The sequence below is a fragment of the Vidua chalybeata genome, chromosome 8 (assembly GCF_026979565.1).
Source record: "Vidua chalybeata isolate OUT-0048 chromosome 8, bVidCha1 merged haplotype, whole genome shotgun sequence".
In the NCBI taxonomy this organism is placed as follows: domain Eukaryota; kingdom Metazoa; phylum Chordata; class Aves; order Passeriformes; family Viduidae; genus Vidua; species Vidua chalybeata.
Genome location: NC_071537.1, coordinates 4912106 through 4927671, shown reverse-complemented (window position 1 = coordinate 4927671; position 15566 = coordinate 4912106). Strand labels below are relative to the sequence as shown.

The following is a 15566-nucleotide window of genomic DNA, read 5'->3' as shown; positions in this document are numbered from 1 at the left end:
CATGTGGATGGGTATATATGTATGGCCATTTGTGAAATTTCTTCTCTAAAGGGAAATGTGTTAAAAATAAACTTTTGTTGCCCTTCCCACATGGATCAGTGTTCACCAACTCCTCCACTTCAGCAGAGGGGAGTAGTCCTGTGCCCACACAGGCCAACAGCACAGGAGAACAAAACCATCACCATTAAATCCAGCAGGGTTTCATGGCAAACCTGGGGTCCAAAGAGCCCACAAAATACACTCAGGATTGGGGAAAATAACTACAAAGAAACTTCCACTAATTACCAATGACCAAGCTTAATTCTGTGCAGCACCTTTTCCTGGAAATACTCATTTCAGGACATTATCCAAAAACATCCTGACGTTATCCTATTTCTCTGCAAACCCACACACATCTAAGGACTCTGTTAAGCACAGGTACTGTCAAAGCCATATTCATAAATCTCACATCACTATTCAGCATTTAAAATACAAGCTGTACATTTGTAAGCAGATATCATCACTCAAACAACTAGCTGCACTAATATTAGATGGAAACAGCATGTTCCTTTTTACTGAACACCAGCAAAGGAGTCAAAGTTGCCTTTAAAAAAATCTTTAAGGCTGGTGAAAGTGATATTATCATTACCTAATAATTATAATCAGGATCATCACTAAAACATCGTGACCATATACATCTCTAGTCATTTAAACAATATTTTCATACAAAACAAGCTGGCAGCAAATCTCATAGCTCTGGAACCTGATTTCACTATTCCTCTTGCTGATTAATTTTGAAGAAACACCTTGAGAAATAAATATATGCTGCCTGAGCACTGACATTTCAGTGTTACAACCTCACTGATGACACGATTTGTTATAAAATCAAGTCAAAAACATATGCTATAATACAGAAAATCACTCCCAACATGCTTCGTGCTGGATCCCGCCATAGGAGACAAGATACCAGTTTGCAGTTTAGATACAAACCCAACATCATCCCCATCTGAGGAATTAGTTATCTACAAAACACAGAGTCAAAATGATTGCTCACATGAGATAGATCAGAGTCAAGGCCACAAGCACCTAAATTTTACACCACCATAAAAGTGCCCAGGGCTTGAGCATTTCTGCTCACTTATCTGTAGACAAACAGAGTTGCTATCTGAAGGGATACTGACAAAGAGACCTTGCCCAAAAGGCTTAGAGGAAACTGTCATTTAGCCTGTTAATGTTAAAACTTCCAAATACCTCTCTCCAAGAGATAAAACTACAAAGAATCCAGGAATTCTGGAAAATGCCAAGTTCCAAAAAAAAAAAAATAAAATAAAATAAAAACCACAAAAAACCTGGCACAAAGGAAGGAGCTCCCCAGGAAGTTCCAAGCACTGCAGGACCCCTAGAGATGCTGGGAGCCTGTCCTGCTACTGGAAATGACTGTTGGAGCCTACACACTTCACAAGGAATCCTGAGAACAGGCTCCTTAAGGAATTTAAGCCCTGAACAGAGGATTCCTACAAAAGGGGCTCATGTCTTCCCCATCCTTGGCTTTATTTCCTTTTTTTTTTTTTTTTTTTTGCTGGGCAGGGTAAAGGAGAGAGAAGAGAAAGAGGACAGTGAAACAACCCAGGAGGTGGAGATGCTGGGGTGTGGAGGTGGGTGGCAGGTGCCAAGCCCCAGCTCTCAGAGCCAAGGGAGACCAGCAGACACAAGCCCATCGCTCCAGCCCTGGAGCAGGATGGAACAGCCATGGCAAGGGAGGCTGCTCGCCAAGCACGCCGGCAGAGGGGAGAGGCAGGGCAGGAATTGCTGCTGTCAGAGGCCAGTGGAGAGGGATTGTGGCTGAGAGAGTGGCACTGCTGCCACCAGAGAGCCTTGGCAGGGACAGCAGACAAAAACCCCGGAAGGGGGGAGCTCCAGGACCTTGGCCAGGCCAAGTCTCCTTAGCAACCTGGCTGTGCCAGGGGCTGAGAAGAGCTCTGGGAATTGTCTCTCCAAGCCTCCTTGTCACCCTAGCACAGATAGTTCAGGACCTTTCACGGGGGCTAAAAGCCAGAACCAAAGCCCATTGAAGTCAGGGGGAAAACTCACATGGAATTCAATGGGCTTTGCATAAGGCATCCGATTCATTGACAAAAAAGAAAATGAAAACTACTCTTACTTTCTGCTTTTGAATGTGCTTGTTTCCTCTCCTTGCAAATGTGTGATTCAAGTGTGGGCTAGAAAAATAAAAGCTTAATAGCAAATGCAAGACCAAGCATGAGTTCTGGGGACAATGGAGAAATCCTCAATTAAGGGGGGAAGTGAGGGAGAAAAAAAATTACCTAATTTTTAGCTAGACACATTTATCACAGCCTTTAATCACAGTTTTGAAATGTTACTGACTTCTAAGGATTCATCTTGATGGCTGCCACTGAGCAGCTACAGAGGGATGCCTCAAATGATGCCTCTGAGCACCAGTTCTGAATCAATAGCTCCTGGGAGAGGTTCTGTGCATTCAGTCATCACTAAATGAGAAATGAAGTAATTCTAGCTGTCACTGTATTGACTGAAAACACAGTCATACCCTCTTCTTGCCCTGGTCAGCACAGCACCCTCAGCTCTAGCTGCTTATTTTGCCTGACTCCAAGCTCGGGAAATATTCAGCAGCAGCCTGGACCCTGTTTGGAGAAAACACTATTCACTCCCAGCCACCTTCCCTCAGAACCTGCAACATCTGTTGCTTTGGAAGATGCTAATTATGCTGTAAATTATGGGTCTCAAAAACATCCTCCAGCATTTTAGGCCAGACTGTAATCACAGCCTCTTGCACTGGCTTTGGCTTCACATAGTAAACTTTCAAATTGAGTTGCAAGCCTTAAAAAATTAACCACAGCCTTTTCATTGCAGGCTTGGACTGACCTCATGTTTCATCTTCACCAAGGAGCAGCACTTTCCCACCATCTCCACTGGACCATCTACCTAACCCAGGAGATCTCAGAAGGCTGCTGGGTCTGGGAGCAGCACTGCTGATGGAGGAGCACAGCTCCGTGCCTGAATTAACAGCACGTCACATCTGGGCATTCCCTTGGGAGACACTTTGGGATGTAAAGCCACCTGACACATCCCTTGTGCCACCAAGTGGCCCACAGACCTCACAGAGTGAGAAGCCAGCAGTGCCACCCATCTCTGGGACACCCAGAGCCCTCTCCAGCAGTGTCACCCATCTCTGGGACACCCAGAGCCCTCTCCAGCAGTGTCACCCATCTCTGGGACACCCAGAGCCCTCTCCAGCAGTGTCACCTATATCTGGGACACCCAGAGCCCTTTCCTCATGCCCTCATCCAGCCATACCCACAGGATTACCAAAACTGCTCCATCAGGAAGGGCAGTTCTATGGTAACTTTTCAGGTGACTTAACCACTGAAGGCAGGAATGTGAAACCTCTCGGGTGTAGCTCCAGCTTCCCACAGTGCACCCCACAACACCTCCGAGCTGAAACTTGATTTGCTCCCAGAAGTGGCACTAGTGACCATTTCAGTCACAGTCTGAGGGAACTACTCCCTCCATCTGTGCAAGCCACTCTCTCTCTGTGCTCCTTTTTTGACATCCCTGTTGAGACTGTACATGTAGGCACTGTTACTGCTGGCTCTGCTGCTGGTTTTGGTGATAGGGGTACCTGCTACAGGATTGGAGCATTTACTAAAGCCAAAGGGTCAGCCACAGGATATCAGTGCCTGATCAGCATCTATTTGGGCTAAATATCAAATATTAGAAGAAAGATTGTAAGATTATTAAACCCTTGCTGTTCAGTGAGCGATGAGTTTCAGGTTTCTATCCTGTGCTAGCTGGCTGCAAAGGAGCCAGTTTGCAAGGATCTTGAAAGATCCCACCTACACTAACTGCAAATCCATTCACAAGCACTCAGAGGCTGAATTAATCATTTTTCTCTGAATTAGAGAGCCTTTCTGAGGTGAGTTCCAGGAGCAACTCCAGCAAGAGGAATTGCAGCTTGGATTTCTGTATAAATCCAGCATTTTCCAAGTTCATACACTGGACCCCATTTGGAACCACACTTGCACTCCACACCCTGAGGCAGAGAGGTGTAGAAGGGGTCCAGCCAAAGACATGCCAGCCCCCACAGGAATTTCCTCCTTCAAGGTAGCTCTCTACACACGAGCCAAGCAAACCTCCACTTCCTCTCCCCAGCACAAATCCATTGCTTAGGGGAACCTGTGCTCTCTGAAATCCTGGAATCAGAACACTCCTAACTCCACCATTTGCTCCATGGCATGGAGGAGGAAGGCTGAGTGCTGGCTGCTCTTTCAGAAGATCAGAAAGAACCAGGCAGGTGTAGGCAGAACACCTCTGCTAATAAATGTCACGTGCCAGACGTTCCTGGGCCAGGAGCTGAGCAGGCTCCACCAGCTGCACGTCACTTTGGGTTTCTCTCTGCACAAGATGAGGCTCTGCATGTTGTTTTCAGCCAATTCAGAAGTGCTGCTCAACTGTCATGTTCCATTTAAACAGACACAAAGACAAACCCCTCAAATCATCACTTCCTGGGTAATTTACACACGCCAAGGTAGAGCCCACAGCAAGTTAGGGATGATGCTCTCTTCCTAAGCTCTGCAAAATCACAAGATGCTTGAAGGCTGGAAGGATTAACATCACTGTCATAAAACAGCAAGAGATAAAGACCGTCCCTGGCAAGAACACTTGATAAAGAGCAGGAGCCTCTCAGGCAGACTTGCAGAACAGCTTATGGATCAGACCAGCACTACCAGTACTGATGATATCACACCTTACAAATTTTGGCATCTTTTAACCAGCAGGCATTAGCCAACAAATGGTTTGTGCTACTCCATGTTCCAGAACAGCAGGAGTCTCCATGTGCAGCACTTCCTACTGGCTCAACACTACTTGAAGAAATCATTTTGGTGGCCAAAGCTCAAAGGGGCATTGCTGCAGCTGGAGCTCCAGTGAACCTGGCACAAGGACCTGGGGCCAACCTCCCTCACCATTATCTTTGTCCTTTAATTTAGAAGCCTTTTACACAAATTTGAGGCACTTCTTGCTGCTTTGTGTCTCACTCTGGACCTCACCACCCTGCTCTGCTCTGATTTTTGGGCAGTACCAGCAGTCAGCACAGAGTGAGACAGCAGGGAAGCAGGTTCCACACATCCCAGCTGTCACTGAATACTTTCATGAGAAGTTAAACATTTGAACATTATTAGAGAGTTTTAATGCTAAAGATTAAAGTTCTGTCACATATATCAAAGCAGACCCATTTGTTACCCACAGCAAAGCTTCTGCCACACCATCCAACTGCCTTGAGACACTCAAGCCCTTCTACTCACCAAGGCCAGCCAAGTAAAAGGCAGTGCCTTTTAAAAAGCTTTACAGAAGTTAAGCAGGTGTATTCAAACTCTTTGTCCTTGGCTTCACCACCTTCACCTCTAATTTTAAGTAATGGCACTGTTTCCCAAGCAGGTGAAGCTCCCACTGATGTTATCCCATCTGTCTCCTTGGATAGCTGTACAGCAGAGCTTCAGCTCTCTGTCCTACCTGCATTTTAGCTAAAAATCCATCTTTGCACGCCTTTACACCTCTTCCTCACAGGGCAGCAAGATGGGGAAGAGACAGCAAGCAAGACTGACCTATTTGGCTTGATACAAAGCCCATTGATGTCAATGAAAACAGTACCAAAATCAGAATCAGAACTAGTTAAAAGCTGTCCTTTCAAATCACACATATATCTGAGGGTTAAAAGAGACAGGGACATCCACCAAGCCTGAGGCTACGGCAGGAAACATGAATGCTCTTGTTTTAAAACATGAAATTATCAACAGAGTTTTAAGACCTGTTTGTCCTTAAAAGCAAAGCCCTATTGTCAGTGTGGGCTTCATCAGCCCCAAGGAGCAGAAAAAGCCGTAGCAGCAAGAGTTGTACAACACTAATTTTGGAGCTCCCTTTCAGTGTCCCTCACACAGTGCATACATAAGCAAATGCTTCATACATGTCTGAACAAAGGACGGAGAGGCCTTATTTTAGTGTGAAAAAATTATGGGAAACAGAACAATGAGAGGCTATAATTTTCATTGATATTCCTTTCAGGGTACCCAGAAAAAGGCTACAAGAGAATATGAAAAACAGCTTGTGACTTCTCACAGACAAGTGGTAAAATTTTATTGTTCTGGCTGTTCCCAGAGACTGCATTAATTTTTACACCCAGAGATATCATCCTTTGTACTGTGCACAGCTCCCAGCACTCAGCTGCTGTATAATAACCAGAGACAATGCTGGGTCCAGCATCACTGGAATGGGCTCTCCAGTAGGCTCTGCCAAAGGTTTACTGCATGCCTGGCAAACAGCATCCCTCCCACAGGGATGATGTCCTCTCCCAGCTGCAGTGGCTTTAGCTCACCAGTGCACCCAGTGATGCCATAAAGCACACGGGGGGAGTTATTATTTCTCCTGGTATTGTAACCCCAACTACATATTTCTCATCTGCCAAATTTCCTTTCCTGAAAACAGCTCTGCCTTTAAAGTAAAATGGAAAAGATTATGTAAAGCTTTAAAAGCACTCCTTACATTTCTACACTTCTCCCCCCTTTTCTTACACAGCACGCTTGCTCTATTGAGCAATGCAGGTGTGAAATTATTGGAAGCACTGTGGAATTCACCCTTCCCCAGCTCCCTGCCAGACACAGCCAACCAGCAGCTGACTGACCATACCAACTGTGCAGGTCTCAGGGCAGAAAAGAATTTCAGTGCTGGACAGTCCTGGCTCAGCCTCATGACATGTCAGTGCCAGCCCTCACGGAGCCCTTTGGGCTTCCTTTCCCTGGTGGTGAAGTTTGGAGACATCCCTCCATCAGCACCACATTCCCCTCTGCAACACACAATCCACTGCTCTGAAAGCTGGGCCAGATGCTGAAGAAGACTGCTCATGGGAAGTCCCTGATTATACATATTTGTCACTTTATTTCCAGTAATTTGGGTCAATCCAAGTAAATTTCACTGTGCAGCAGCGTTCACAGGCTGGCCACGCTTGGACACAAACTTGGTGCTCCAGAAGTACAAAGCTGATTTATTAACTTTCCACAGCTCTTGTCCTGGTTCTGGCTGGGGTAGGTAATTTTCTTCCTAGCACTGGTACAGTGCCCTGTCTGGATTAAGGATGAGAATAATGTTGAGAACACACTGATGGTTTGGTGGCTGCTGAGCAGCTCTCACACTCAGTCAAGGACCTGTCAGCTCCTCCTGCTGCCCTGCCAGGGGGGATAACTGGGGGGCACAAGGAGCTAGGGGGGGACACAGCCAGGAGAGCTGACCCCAGCTGACCAAAGAGATATTCCAGATCACATACTCAGTGCATAAATCGTGGGGAAAGCTGGCCAGGAGCCACTCAGGAACTGGCTGAGCACTGGTCAGTCAGTGGTGAGCAACTGTTTTCCATTTGCATCACTTGACTTTCTTTAGTTTTATTTCTCTCTCTTTTCCTTATTTTCTTTTTCATTATTACCATTATATTTAAGTTATTAAACTGTTTTTATCTCAACCCACGAGTCCTCAGTTCTGCCCTTCTGATTCCCTTCCCCATCCCATGGTGAGGAGTAAACAGGAGTTGTGTGGGGCTTGGTTGCCTGTTGGGGAAAATCCACAACACCCCCATTTTCCTGCCTTTCAGCAAAAATGGACAGCTTCCTAGGAAGCAGGGACAGGAGCACCACCAGCAGCCTCTGGCTGAGCAGCAGGTGCCAGAGCTGCTTTCTGAGAAAATGTCACTGAAAAGCAGTTGGGGCAGTATTCCATTTGCTGGGATATTCACTCAAATATACACACAGGTATGCTCACAAACACCCTAGGTGCACAAATATCAAAGGAAACCAACTGCTGCAATGAAATCATGCTGCTCAGTAATGCACATAATCCAAGTGAATGGCAGAAACAGTGCTGCAGGTATAAACAGTAAGGAATGCATGGAGATTCACTTATAAATGCAGAATACACAAAACAACTGATGCTTTGATCACCTTATTTGTGATGGTGATTAAAAACCCCCTAAAAGTATATGTAATTTTAGACTTTTATAAGCATCCTGTAAAAATGATAAATTACTTTATTCCAACTAACACGCTGTCATGTTGGGTTCTTCCCTTTGCTAGAGTTCTGACAGCATCAGTGTTTTACTTTCATGAAAAGTCAAAAAATTCAACATATTCACGCTACCTTTGAAAGAGCAATCTGAAAAAAATAAACTCAGTATCTTAAATTTGCAGAGCAGTTCAATATTCAAATGTGTTTACCTAACTCTGATTTTTAATGCGCCTTTGTATGTTTAAATGGAACAACAGCTGTGGAAGCGGCACCAGAGGAACAGTAGCAATCCAAAGATGACATAATGGCTTAAAACCCTCAAAAACCCTCAAAAGCTGTAAATCACAGCCACCTCTGGATGTCAGGTCACACAGTGGTCTGCAGAGCAGGGAGAGGAGAGGAGACCAACACTAAGGTTCTAAGTGAGGCCTTTTTCTTTATTTTTTGCATTTTACTGATTTGTCCATGCTTTTCTACTGCCAGATTCCTCACCTTCTCACCTTTCTCACCTTGGTACCTTAATATTTTTTTTTCTCCTGGATTGTAAACCTTGTGTTTGTCTTCAGTATGTCATCATCCAACTTGTATCACAGTTCATTTACAACTTTTCTATATTTATAATCATTTTTTAGCTTCGGTTTTTTTCTGCATTTTTAAGACATAGCTTTACCAATTTGCTGCCAATTACACTTCCATTTTTTCACGAATAAAGCTGTGAGAAAAGCCTGGATCAGGTCAGAAAGCCCCTCCTATTAGGCACAGATATGGCTTTTGACAGATGCCAATTGCACATTAACAAGGAAACAGTCCTGTGTTTGCATCTTCAGACAACTCCTGCAAATTCCTACTTGCACTTCCACAAGTAGGATACAACACAAATTAGAAGGCATGATTAAAAATTATAATAACAGAGCTGAAACAATATCCTGTTCATCACTCATCAAAAGAAAGAGAAATAACTGCCTTGGGGCTGTAATAAGACAGAAAGTGGGACAGGGAGACCAGTCCTCCCCAGCAGACTCTGCAGGAAGCATTCCAAACATGACAAATTCACTGTTCACCCAGCAGATGAAGTAATGACACCAGTATTTGTCCATAAAATGTAATTTAGCCAGGCTACTCCAATGAAATCAGAAGCTTTAATGCTATAAAACTACAGGGTTGGAATATTTTTACCTTATTAAGGGAGCAGAGTGGGGGAACCCATAAGCTTTCATTTTGCCTGAGCTGAACCATCACAGTGTGGGCTTTGTTTTCAGGAGCAAACCACACAGCCCCCAGCGCTAAACAATTTGCGTAATTCCTCCTGCGATGCACGCACCTTGCCAAGAGCCTGGTGCCAGGTGTAAAGTCCACACTCTGGGCTTATCAGCACATTAAATAAAAGCATCTTCCCTCTCAGCCTAACCAGATACCTGAGGGCAGGCATCAGCCTGGATTCCTTCGTGCTTTCTGTCCCTGCCTCATCTTGTCCCACGCCGCGAGCGCCGCGGTGAAGACATCAAGCCAAAGCTTGTCCTTGTAAAGAGCCAGTCAACAACTACAAGAACATCTGCCAGAAATGCAAGTTTAGGCTTGGTTGTAATACCTGCCCTTAACTCCTGCCAGACATTAATGATGCAACACCCAAGGCATGTTATTGAGTTGGTGTCAGTTCCTTTCTTCGTATGTAACCCGAATCCTAAAAACAATTCTCTGGAAATCAAGGGAAGAACTACACTTGAGTCAAACTGATTCTGAACTTTATTTCAACAAGCCTCAGCAAAAGGCAAACAACAATCCATATGTTTTTATGAATTTGGGAATGACAAAATGGAAACATGTCTTTAAAAAAAAAAATATGCGCTCATGCCATGTTCGCAGCTAGAGACTGGGAGAGCACATGAAAGTCCAAAAATAAAACTTGACTAGAGGCAAAAGCAGTTTTTCCTTCTGTCTAAACGAAGGGAAACATAAACAGTGAAGTACCAATAGCAAAATGTCAATTCCATTTTAGTAAGATTTTTAACAGTATGCCATAAAAAAAGAACAAAATTTAATCTATAGCAAATAGGATATCTTATAATGTCCTAAAATATATCCTCTAAAACCAAGAGTTCAGAATAAAAGTGTTTTTCTGCACAGCCATCAGTAAAATCACTCATATGTGAGATTTCTGAGGCACAAGCTTTAAACTGAGAGTCATTTAAAATGCTTTCTGGGTGAGAAGTTACTCTCACACTGGTTTTATATGAAAATATGAATTACTCTTAAGGGACAGCTGCGTGGTGCTCTGCCATCCCTGGAGCTCACTCCTCAGCAAAGAGAGCCAAAAGCATGGCTATTAGGCAAATTAGGAACTGTGTAAAGTACTGCTAACCTGGCTGCAGAAGGGCTTCTTTTGGGAAAAAAATATATTTGTGGCATATTCATTTTTATAGCAAACAGCAGGGTCATCATCTATTCTTTGTAGAGGTGTTGTGCTATAGCAGCTGCTTATAAATACCACTAAATGAGGTAACGTGGCAAACTTCACCTGAAACCAAACCATCTTTTGTCTCCCCGGACGACAACATTAAATAGGGCAGAAATGGCTACCTGGAGCAGGACTGCTCAAAGAGTAACCTTTTTTTTTTCTTTTGCCGTTAAAACCCAAATTCAATTAGCTCCTCCATGCTCAAACAGAACTGCCGCTGCTGAAATTGTACTCCAGCAATAATTGCCATCCAAGAGTGATCTAATTATATACAAGTCTCAGTGGCTGCAGTCCCACGTTGCTTCCTACAACCCGGATTCACTACAATCCAACTCATGAGTGAAAACCACGTCGTTCTCATTCCTTCTCCCTCAAGATTGCACGACTTTATATGCGTGTACTGAGAATGGAGTTAGTCTATTAGTAAGCTTGCCATAAAAAACCCAAGTTTCTACCTACTGTTAAATACAAAGGAGGAGAAAAGGTACTTCAGCTGCATGTAAAAAAACAGCTAATGGGCTAAGCTATACAAGGGAAAGAACATTCTTTTAATTAAGGTACTGGATTAGGATTCAAAGACCAGCTTTGCTTCTTGGCTCTGTCACCAGCTTCCTGTGTGACCCAGGGCAAGAAATTTCATCACTCCACAGCTCAGGTTTTCATCTCTAAAATGGACAGTGACATTTCCCTCTCCTGGTAGTGTGTATTTCTGTTGTAAGCAATTCCTGTGTGCTGGCATGTTGCCCTGGACAATAAGTATCCAATATTAATTGAAGCCTCTGTGTACTACTCTAATAAAAAGCTAAAATCAACTCGTCTCCCTTTGACAGCACCCTGGTGGTTTTGTATCACCACTGTTTGCCACTACTGCAAACACATCTGAGTCCCTGAGCAAAGCCCTGCTTCAATCCCCACTTGGAAATGGAGAAGGAAGGAAAAGGCTGTGATTTTTGGGATTGGGGTATCCCAAACATTCAAAGAATAACTTTGTCCAGCACAGAACATCCTGGCCAACTTGAATGGGTCATTCCCTGCTAACACAGTCACTGTGCACAAGTATTCTGTGCAGTAGAGAGGCTGCCAATGACTTGCTGCTTTTTTTTTTTTTCTTCTGTATTTTCTACTCCCACTGTTAAAAAAAAAAAAAAATCTGTACAAGGGTTTTGCCAGGTCTGTAAATTTGAACAAGACCATCTGAGCTGACTCTTAAGAGTTCTTGCAAGTAATTACAAGGTAAAAATGAGAATACTTCACACCTACATTCTGACTGAAAACTTCTCAGCCCTGCTGGCTCCAGGCTTTTAATTGTCAAAAGAGTTCAAGGTTTGGAAAGTTATTGGCATATTCCTAACCAGCATTGTGTCACTATTTGGCACAATTTTTGCTGGGATACCTCCCAACTCTGTGACATAATCAGAGGGTTCTCTACATTACACCATATAGTCAGATGCTCATGTTAGTGTAATATGTTACCATGTTTAATACCATTTGCTCTTGCTTACACTTAATCAGCTCTGGAACCAGTTAAACCATATAGGAAAAGTAATTTCAGAGGCTTTCAACTGACAGTTTTCTACACAGAACTTGACCTAAAATTACGACCTGAAGTTCGTAAGATGCGGTCTACGTAGGCAATTGCCTCTAAACAAACATTCATAACTCTCCACAACCCTGTGGGAACTAAAAATTCATATGAAAATAGAAAAAGGGGCATAAAGTTAACTCTGTAGAACTGTCTCAACTAGAAAAATTGTCAGAGTTTCCCCTTCTGGCCAGCCTTAATTTACTGCTTCAGCAATTTTATGTTCCACAATTACTGCAAGCCTCCAGCCACACAGGAATGGCTGAGCACTCCAACATCAACCCCCCTTTAGGTTAAAATCCCAATCTCTTGAGAGATTTACACTAAACTCAACCCAAGGTGCACATTCCCATGCACAGGTTTTCAAACGGATTCACAATTATACCCTTGAACTCATCAAATGAAATTTAAAAAAAAAGAGTGGCAAAATTACTAAGTATGCAGGACTCCAAAACTCAGGTTGTGACTTGCAAAAGTAATTTTTGGACTTCTGGTTTCATTTCTTACAGGACCAAGCAGGGTCCTCTGGGTGCCATCAGCTGGGTACTCAGCACCCCAAACCTCTCATCACTTTTGAAAACCTCATTATTTACTTTCCTGCCTCTCTATAGGAAAGGACTAGACATTTAAATAAATGACATAATCCTTACTACCATTCCATTCATTCATGCAGGCCACTATAATTTACTGCAAGGAAAAATAAACTTCTGCAAAATATTCCTCAATGCAAGACATTCAAAAGGCTCAAAGCAGGAGAGGAGGTGAGAGGGCTTCTAACAAATATTTGCTCAAGTGACCGCATCATCCATGAACACATTTGCTAGGAAAAAAAAATGGGTGAAGAAATTTATGGTCAACACGAAACACGCCAGGCTGGGACAGGAAAACTAAGAGGGGGTAGAGAAGGGGAATTTTTAACCAGTTTCATTTCATCAAGGAAATGTTTTTAAAGCCTGGCAAGCCCCTGCAGGCAGCCTGAGCCCTGGGAGAGGTGGGCAGCAGAGAACCACACCATGCAGAGCACAGCTTCCTACAACAACTGACACCCATCCCCGGCAGCCTTGCTGCTGCACCCTCCATAAATTTTGGTTAAACAAGTGTTCAAACAAAAATGGCTTTGCCAGCCACCAGCTTACCTCAGCCATACCCAGAGCTCACCCTGTGACAAAATATTGCCAAGGCCATGAAAATCCTCACTGCTTTCAGTGTTGACTGCCCAAACTTGAGTACAGGTGAGCTGGGCGGTTCACGGGCTCTGAAGACTTAAAAGGATGAGTGGTGGTGGGGCTTTGGTCTGATGGCATCCTCATCCCAAAGTGATCTTTCCCCTCCTCTGCCCCACAAAGGCTAGCTCTCCTCGGCATTTTCACAGGGAATGTTTTCCTCTCCTGCCACCCAAGAAGCTGGCACTTGCTTTCTCTTGGATTTAGGGGTTTTCGCAGATTTAGGTGGACTCAGATGAAACAAGACACTACTTTTAAAGACCATCCAAAACAATGCAAGGGATATATTTTTACTCATGTAAAACCAATCAAGAACTAGGGAAATTATCATTTTGTCATCATTTAAGTCCTATAAGCCCTTACAGTAAGATATAACACGGTAAGATATTCCACAAAGAATCTATGGAGTTGGGCTGTCTGTTACCAGCCAAATATAGCATACAATAATCACATTATTTTTTTGCTTTCAGTAGTGATTTATCAAAAGTTCTATTCACAGAGCTTGCAATGCTCAGATCACCTCACAAAGGTGGAGAGAGCAAAGCCCATTCAAGACATACTTCAGAAACCATGACTCAGATCCCTAAAGGTCCTATAAGAAAAGCCACACTGGTTATTTTGGACAATGCCTTCAGAGTCAATAAAATTGCTCACACCTATCCAGGCTAATCAGAAAGACTAGAGGTGAACAGAAATTATTCCTGAGATTTCAAGCTCTAATTTAGCTAACCACTCAAATAAATATCTGTAAGCCTTATTAAAGTCAACAGGATTTAGGTATTAATAAGGTAGTATTATTAAGCCTGTGTTTAATAGTCCTGCGTAATCACAGCTTTGCTACTACTTAAAAATTCACACAGTTTTGTCCTCAGGTAAAACACTTCTTCTGAATTTTTATCATCTGTGTTTTGGGAACTGCTCAGAGCCCACCCAACAGGCTCCAGTCAGATCTCTGTTAGACTGCTCTGAATCCAAACTGCCTTTCATGAAGCTCCAGATCTGCTCTAGCTGCAAAGTCAATATCTAGCTTTTCATTAAAAAAAAAAAAAAATCATTTCAGCTATAATAACAGGATTCTAAAGGATTGCTTGACAGTTTTCATAACTGCAGTTATTGAAGTCTGTGTTAGTACAATTGTACAAGTAATAATTAAATTGTAACGCTAATGATTAAAGTTGCATCAGCATGTATTATGTGGTTGTCATGGCAAACTTGTGGGTGGATATTGCACATGGATATTGCACTTTTTGCCAAGGCAGGGGTAGATTAATCCTACAGGCACAAGTGAGACAGATGAATATATAAAGTTATGAAGCAATTGGCTGTGCAGTGAAATCTTATCTTTAGAGTACTGTGAAATCATCTCCAAAATAAACGCGGAATGCATCAGCTCGGTTCCAAATGCTTTAATAGAGAAAGCCATTAGTGAAAAACATTGTCCTGCCCATGAGAGCTTCACTTACCAACCACGTCGAGGTGGTAGGTGTGGTTGATGGACCCGTACTGGTTCTCCACTATGCACGTGTAGTTCCCCTTGTCCGACGGCACCACGCTCTCCATGATGAGGCTCCAGTGCTGGTTACGGACCTGGGGGATGGAACCAGACAGGTTGGGATCTTCTCAAGCAGAGTTTTACCCTCTCCCCTTCCAAAAGAACTGCTCCCTGAATAATTAACCCAGTGCAATCCACAGCTGGAAGCCTCTTCTGCACTCGTTTGACAGTTCTGGGCGCTGAAATGATTTATGCTTGATCCAGGGCAGCATGGCTGCAGAGTGAAAGCTTTCACACCCTCTGCTGTAAATCTACCTGGCCCCCGCTCCAAGCACTGCAGATGTCAGTGCACATTCAGTCCTCCCAGGCTGAGCAGGATGGCAGCAATTAGCAGCAGTTGTCTTACTGGACTTTACCTTTCAATCCACTCTAAAGTGAATGCACACCCTCAGGGTATTCCCCATCTGTCTCCCGACAGCCACCTGGTGATAACTACCCATCAGCAGTACAGGATGGATATGATCCCCTAAACATCCAGGTCTTCACCCTTCCTAAAAGCTCAATGACGCAGCTCACATTTTAGAGAAACTGAGGGGTGATGTTTGGGATTCCTCCCCCAGAACTCCTGCTGCTCTGGGGTACCCCAAGAAAGAAATGAATCCTAGAAACATGCTGCCTCATGAAAAATGCCTGAAAAAAATCCTCATGGAAACAGAGCGTAAGGACATACATTTATCTCACAGAATCCCTCTC

General features: G+C 43.6%; 1 protein-coding gene across 7 annotated transcripts in view; it reads right to left on the bottom strand.

Annotated features, from left to right (window-relative positions):
* The window catches only part of FGFR2 (fibroblast growth factor receptor 2), an 81215-nt gene that overhangs the window by 32357 nt on the left and 33292 nt on the right, over window positions 1–15566 (bottom strand). For all 7 annotated transcript variants that reach the window (XM_053948912.1, XM_053948910.1, XM_053948911.1 and 4 more), the window contains one exon: window positions 14785–14908. In XM_053948912.1, the coding sequence (XP_053804887.1) occupies window positions 14785–14908 (124 nt within the window). The remainder of the gene's footprint in view (window positions 1–14784; window positions 14909–15566) is intronic.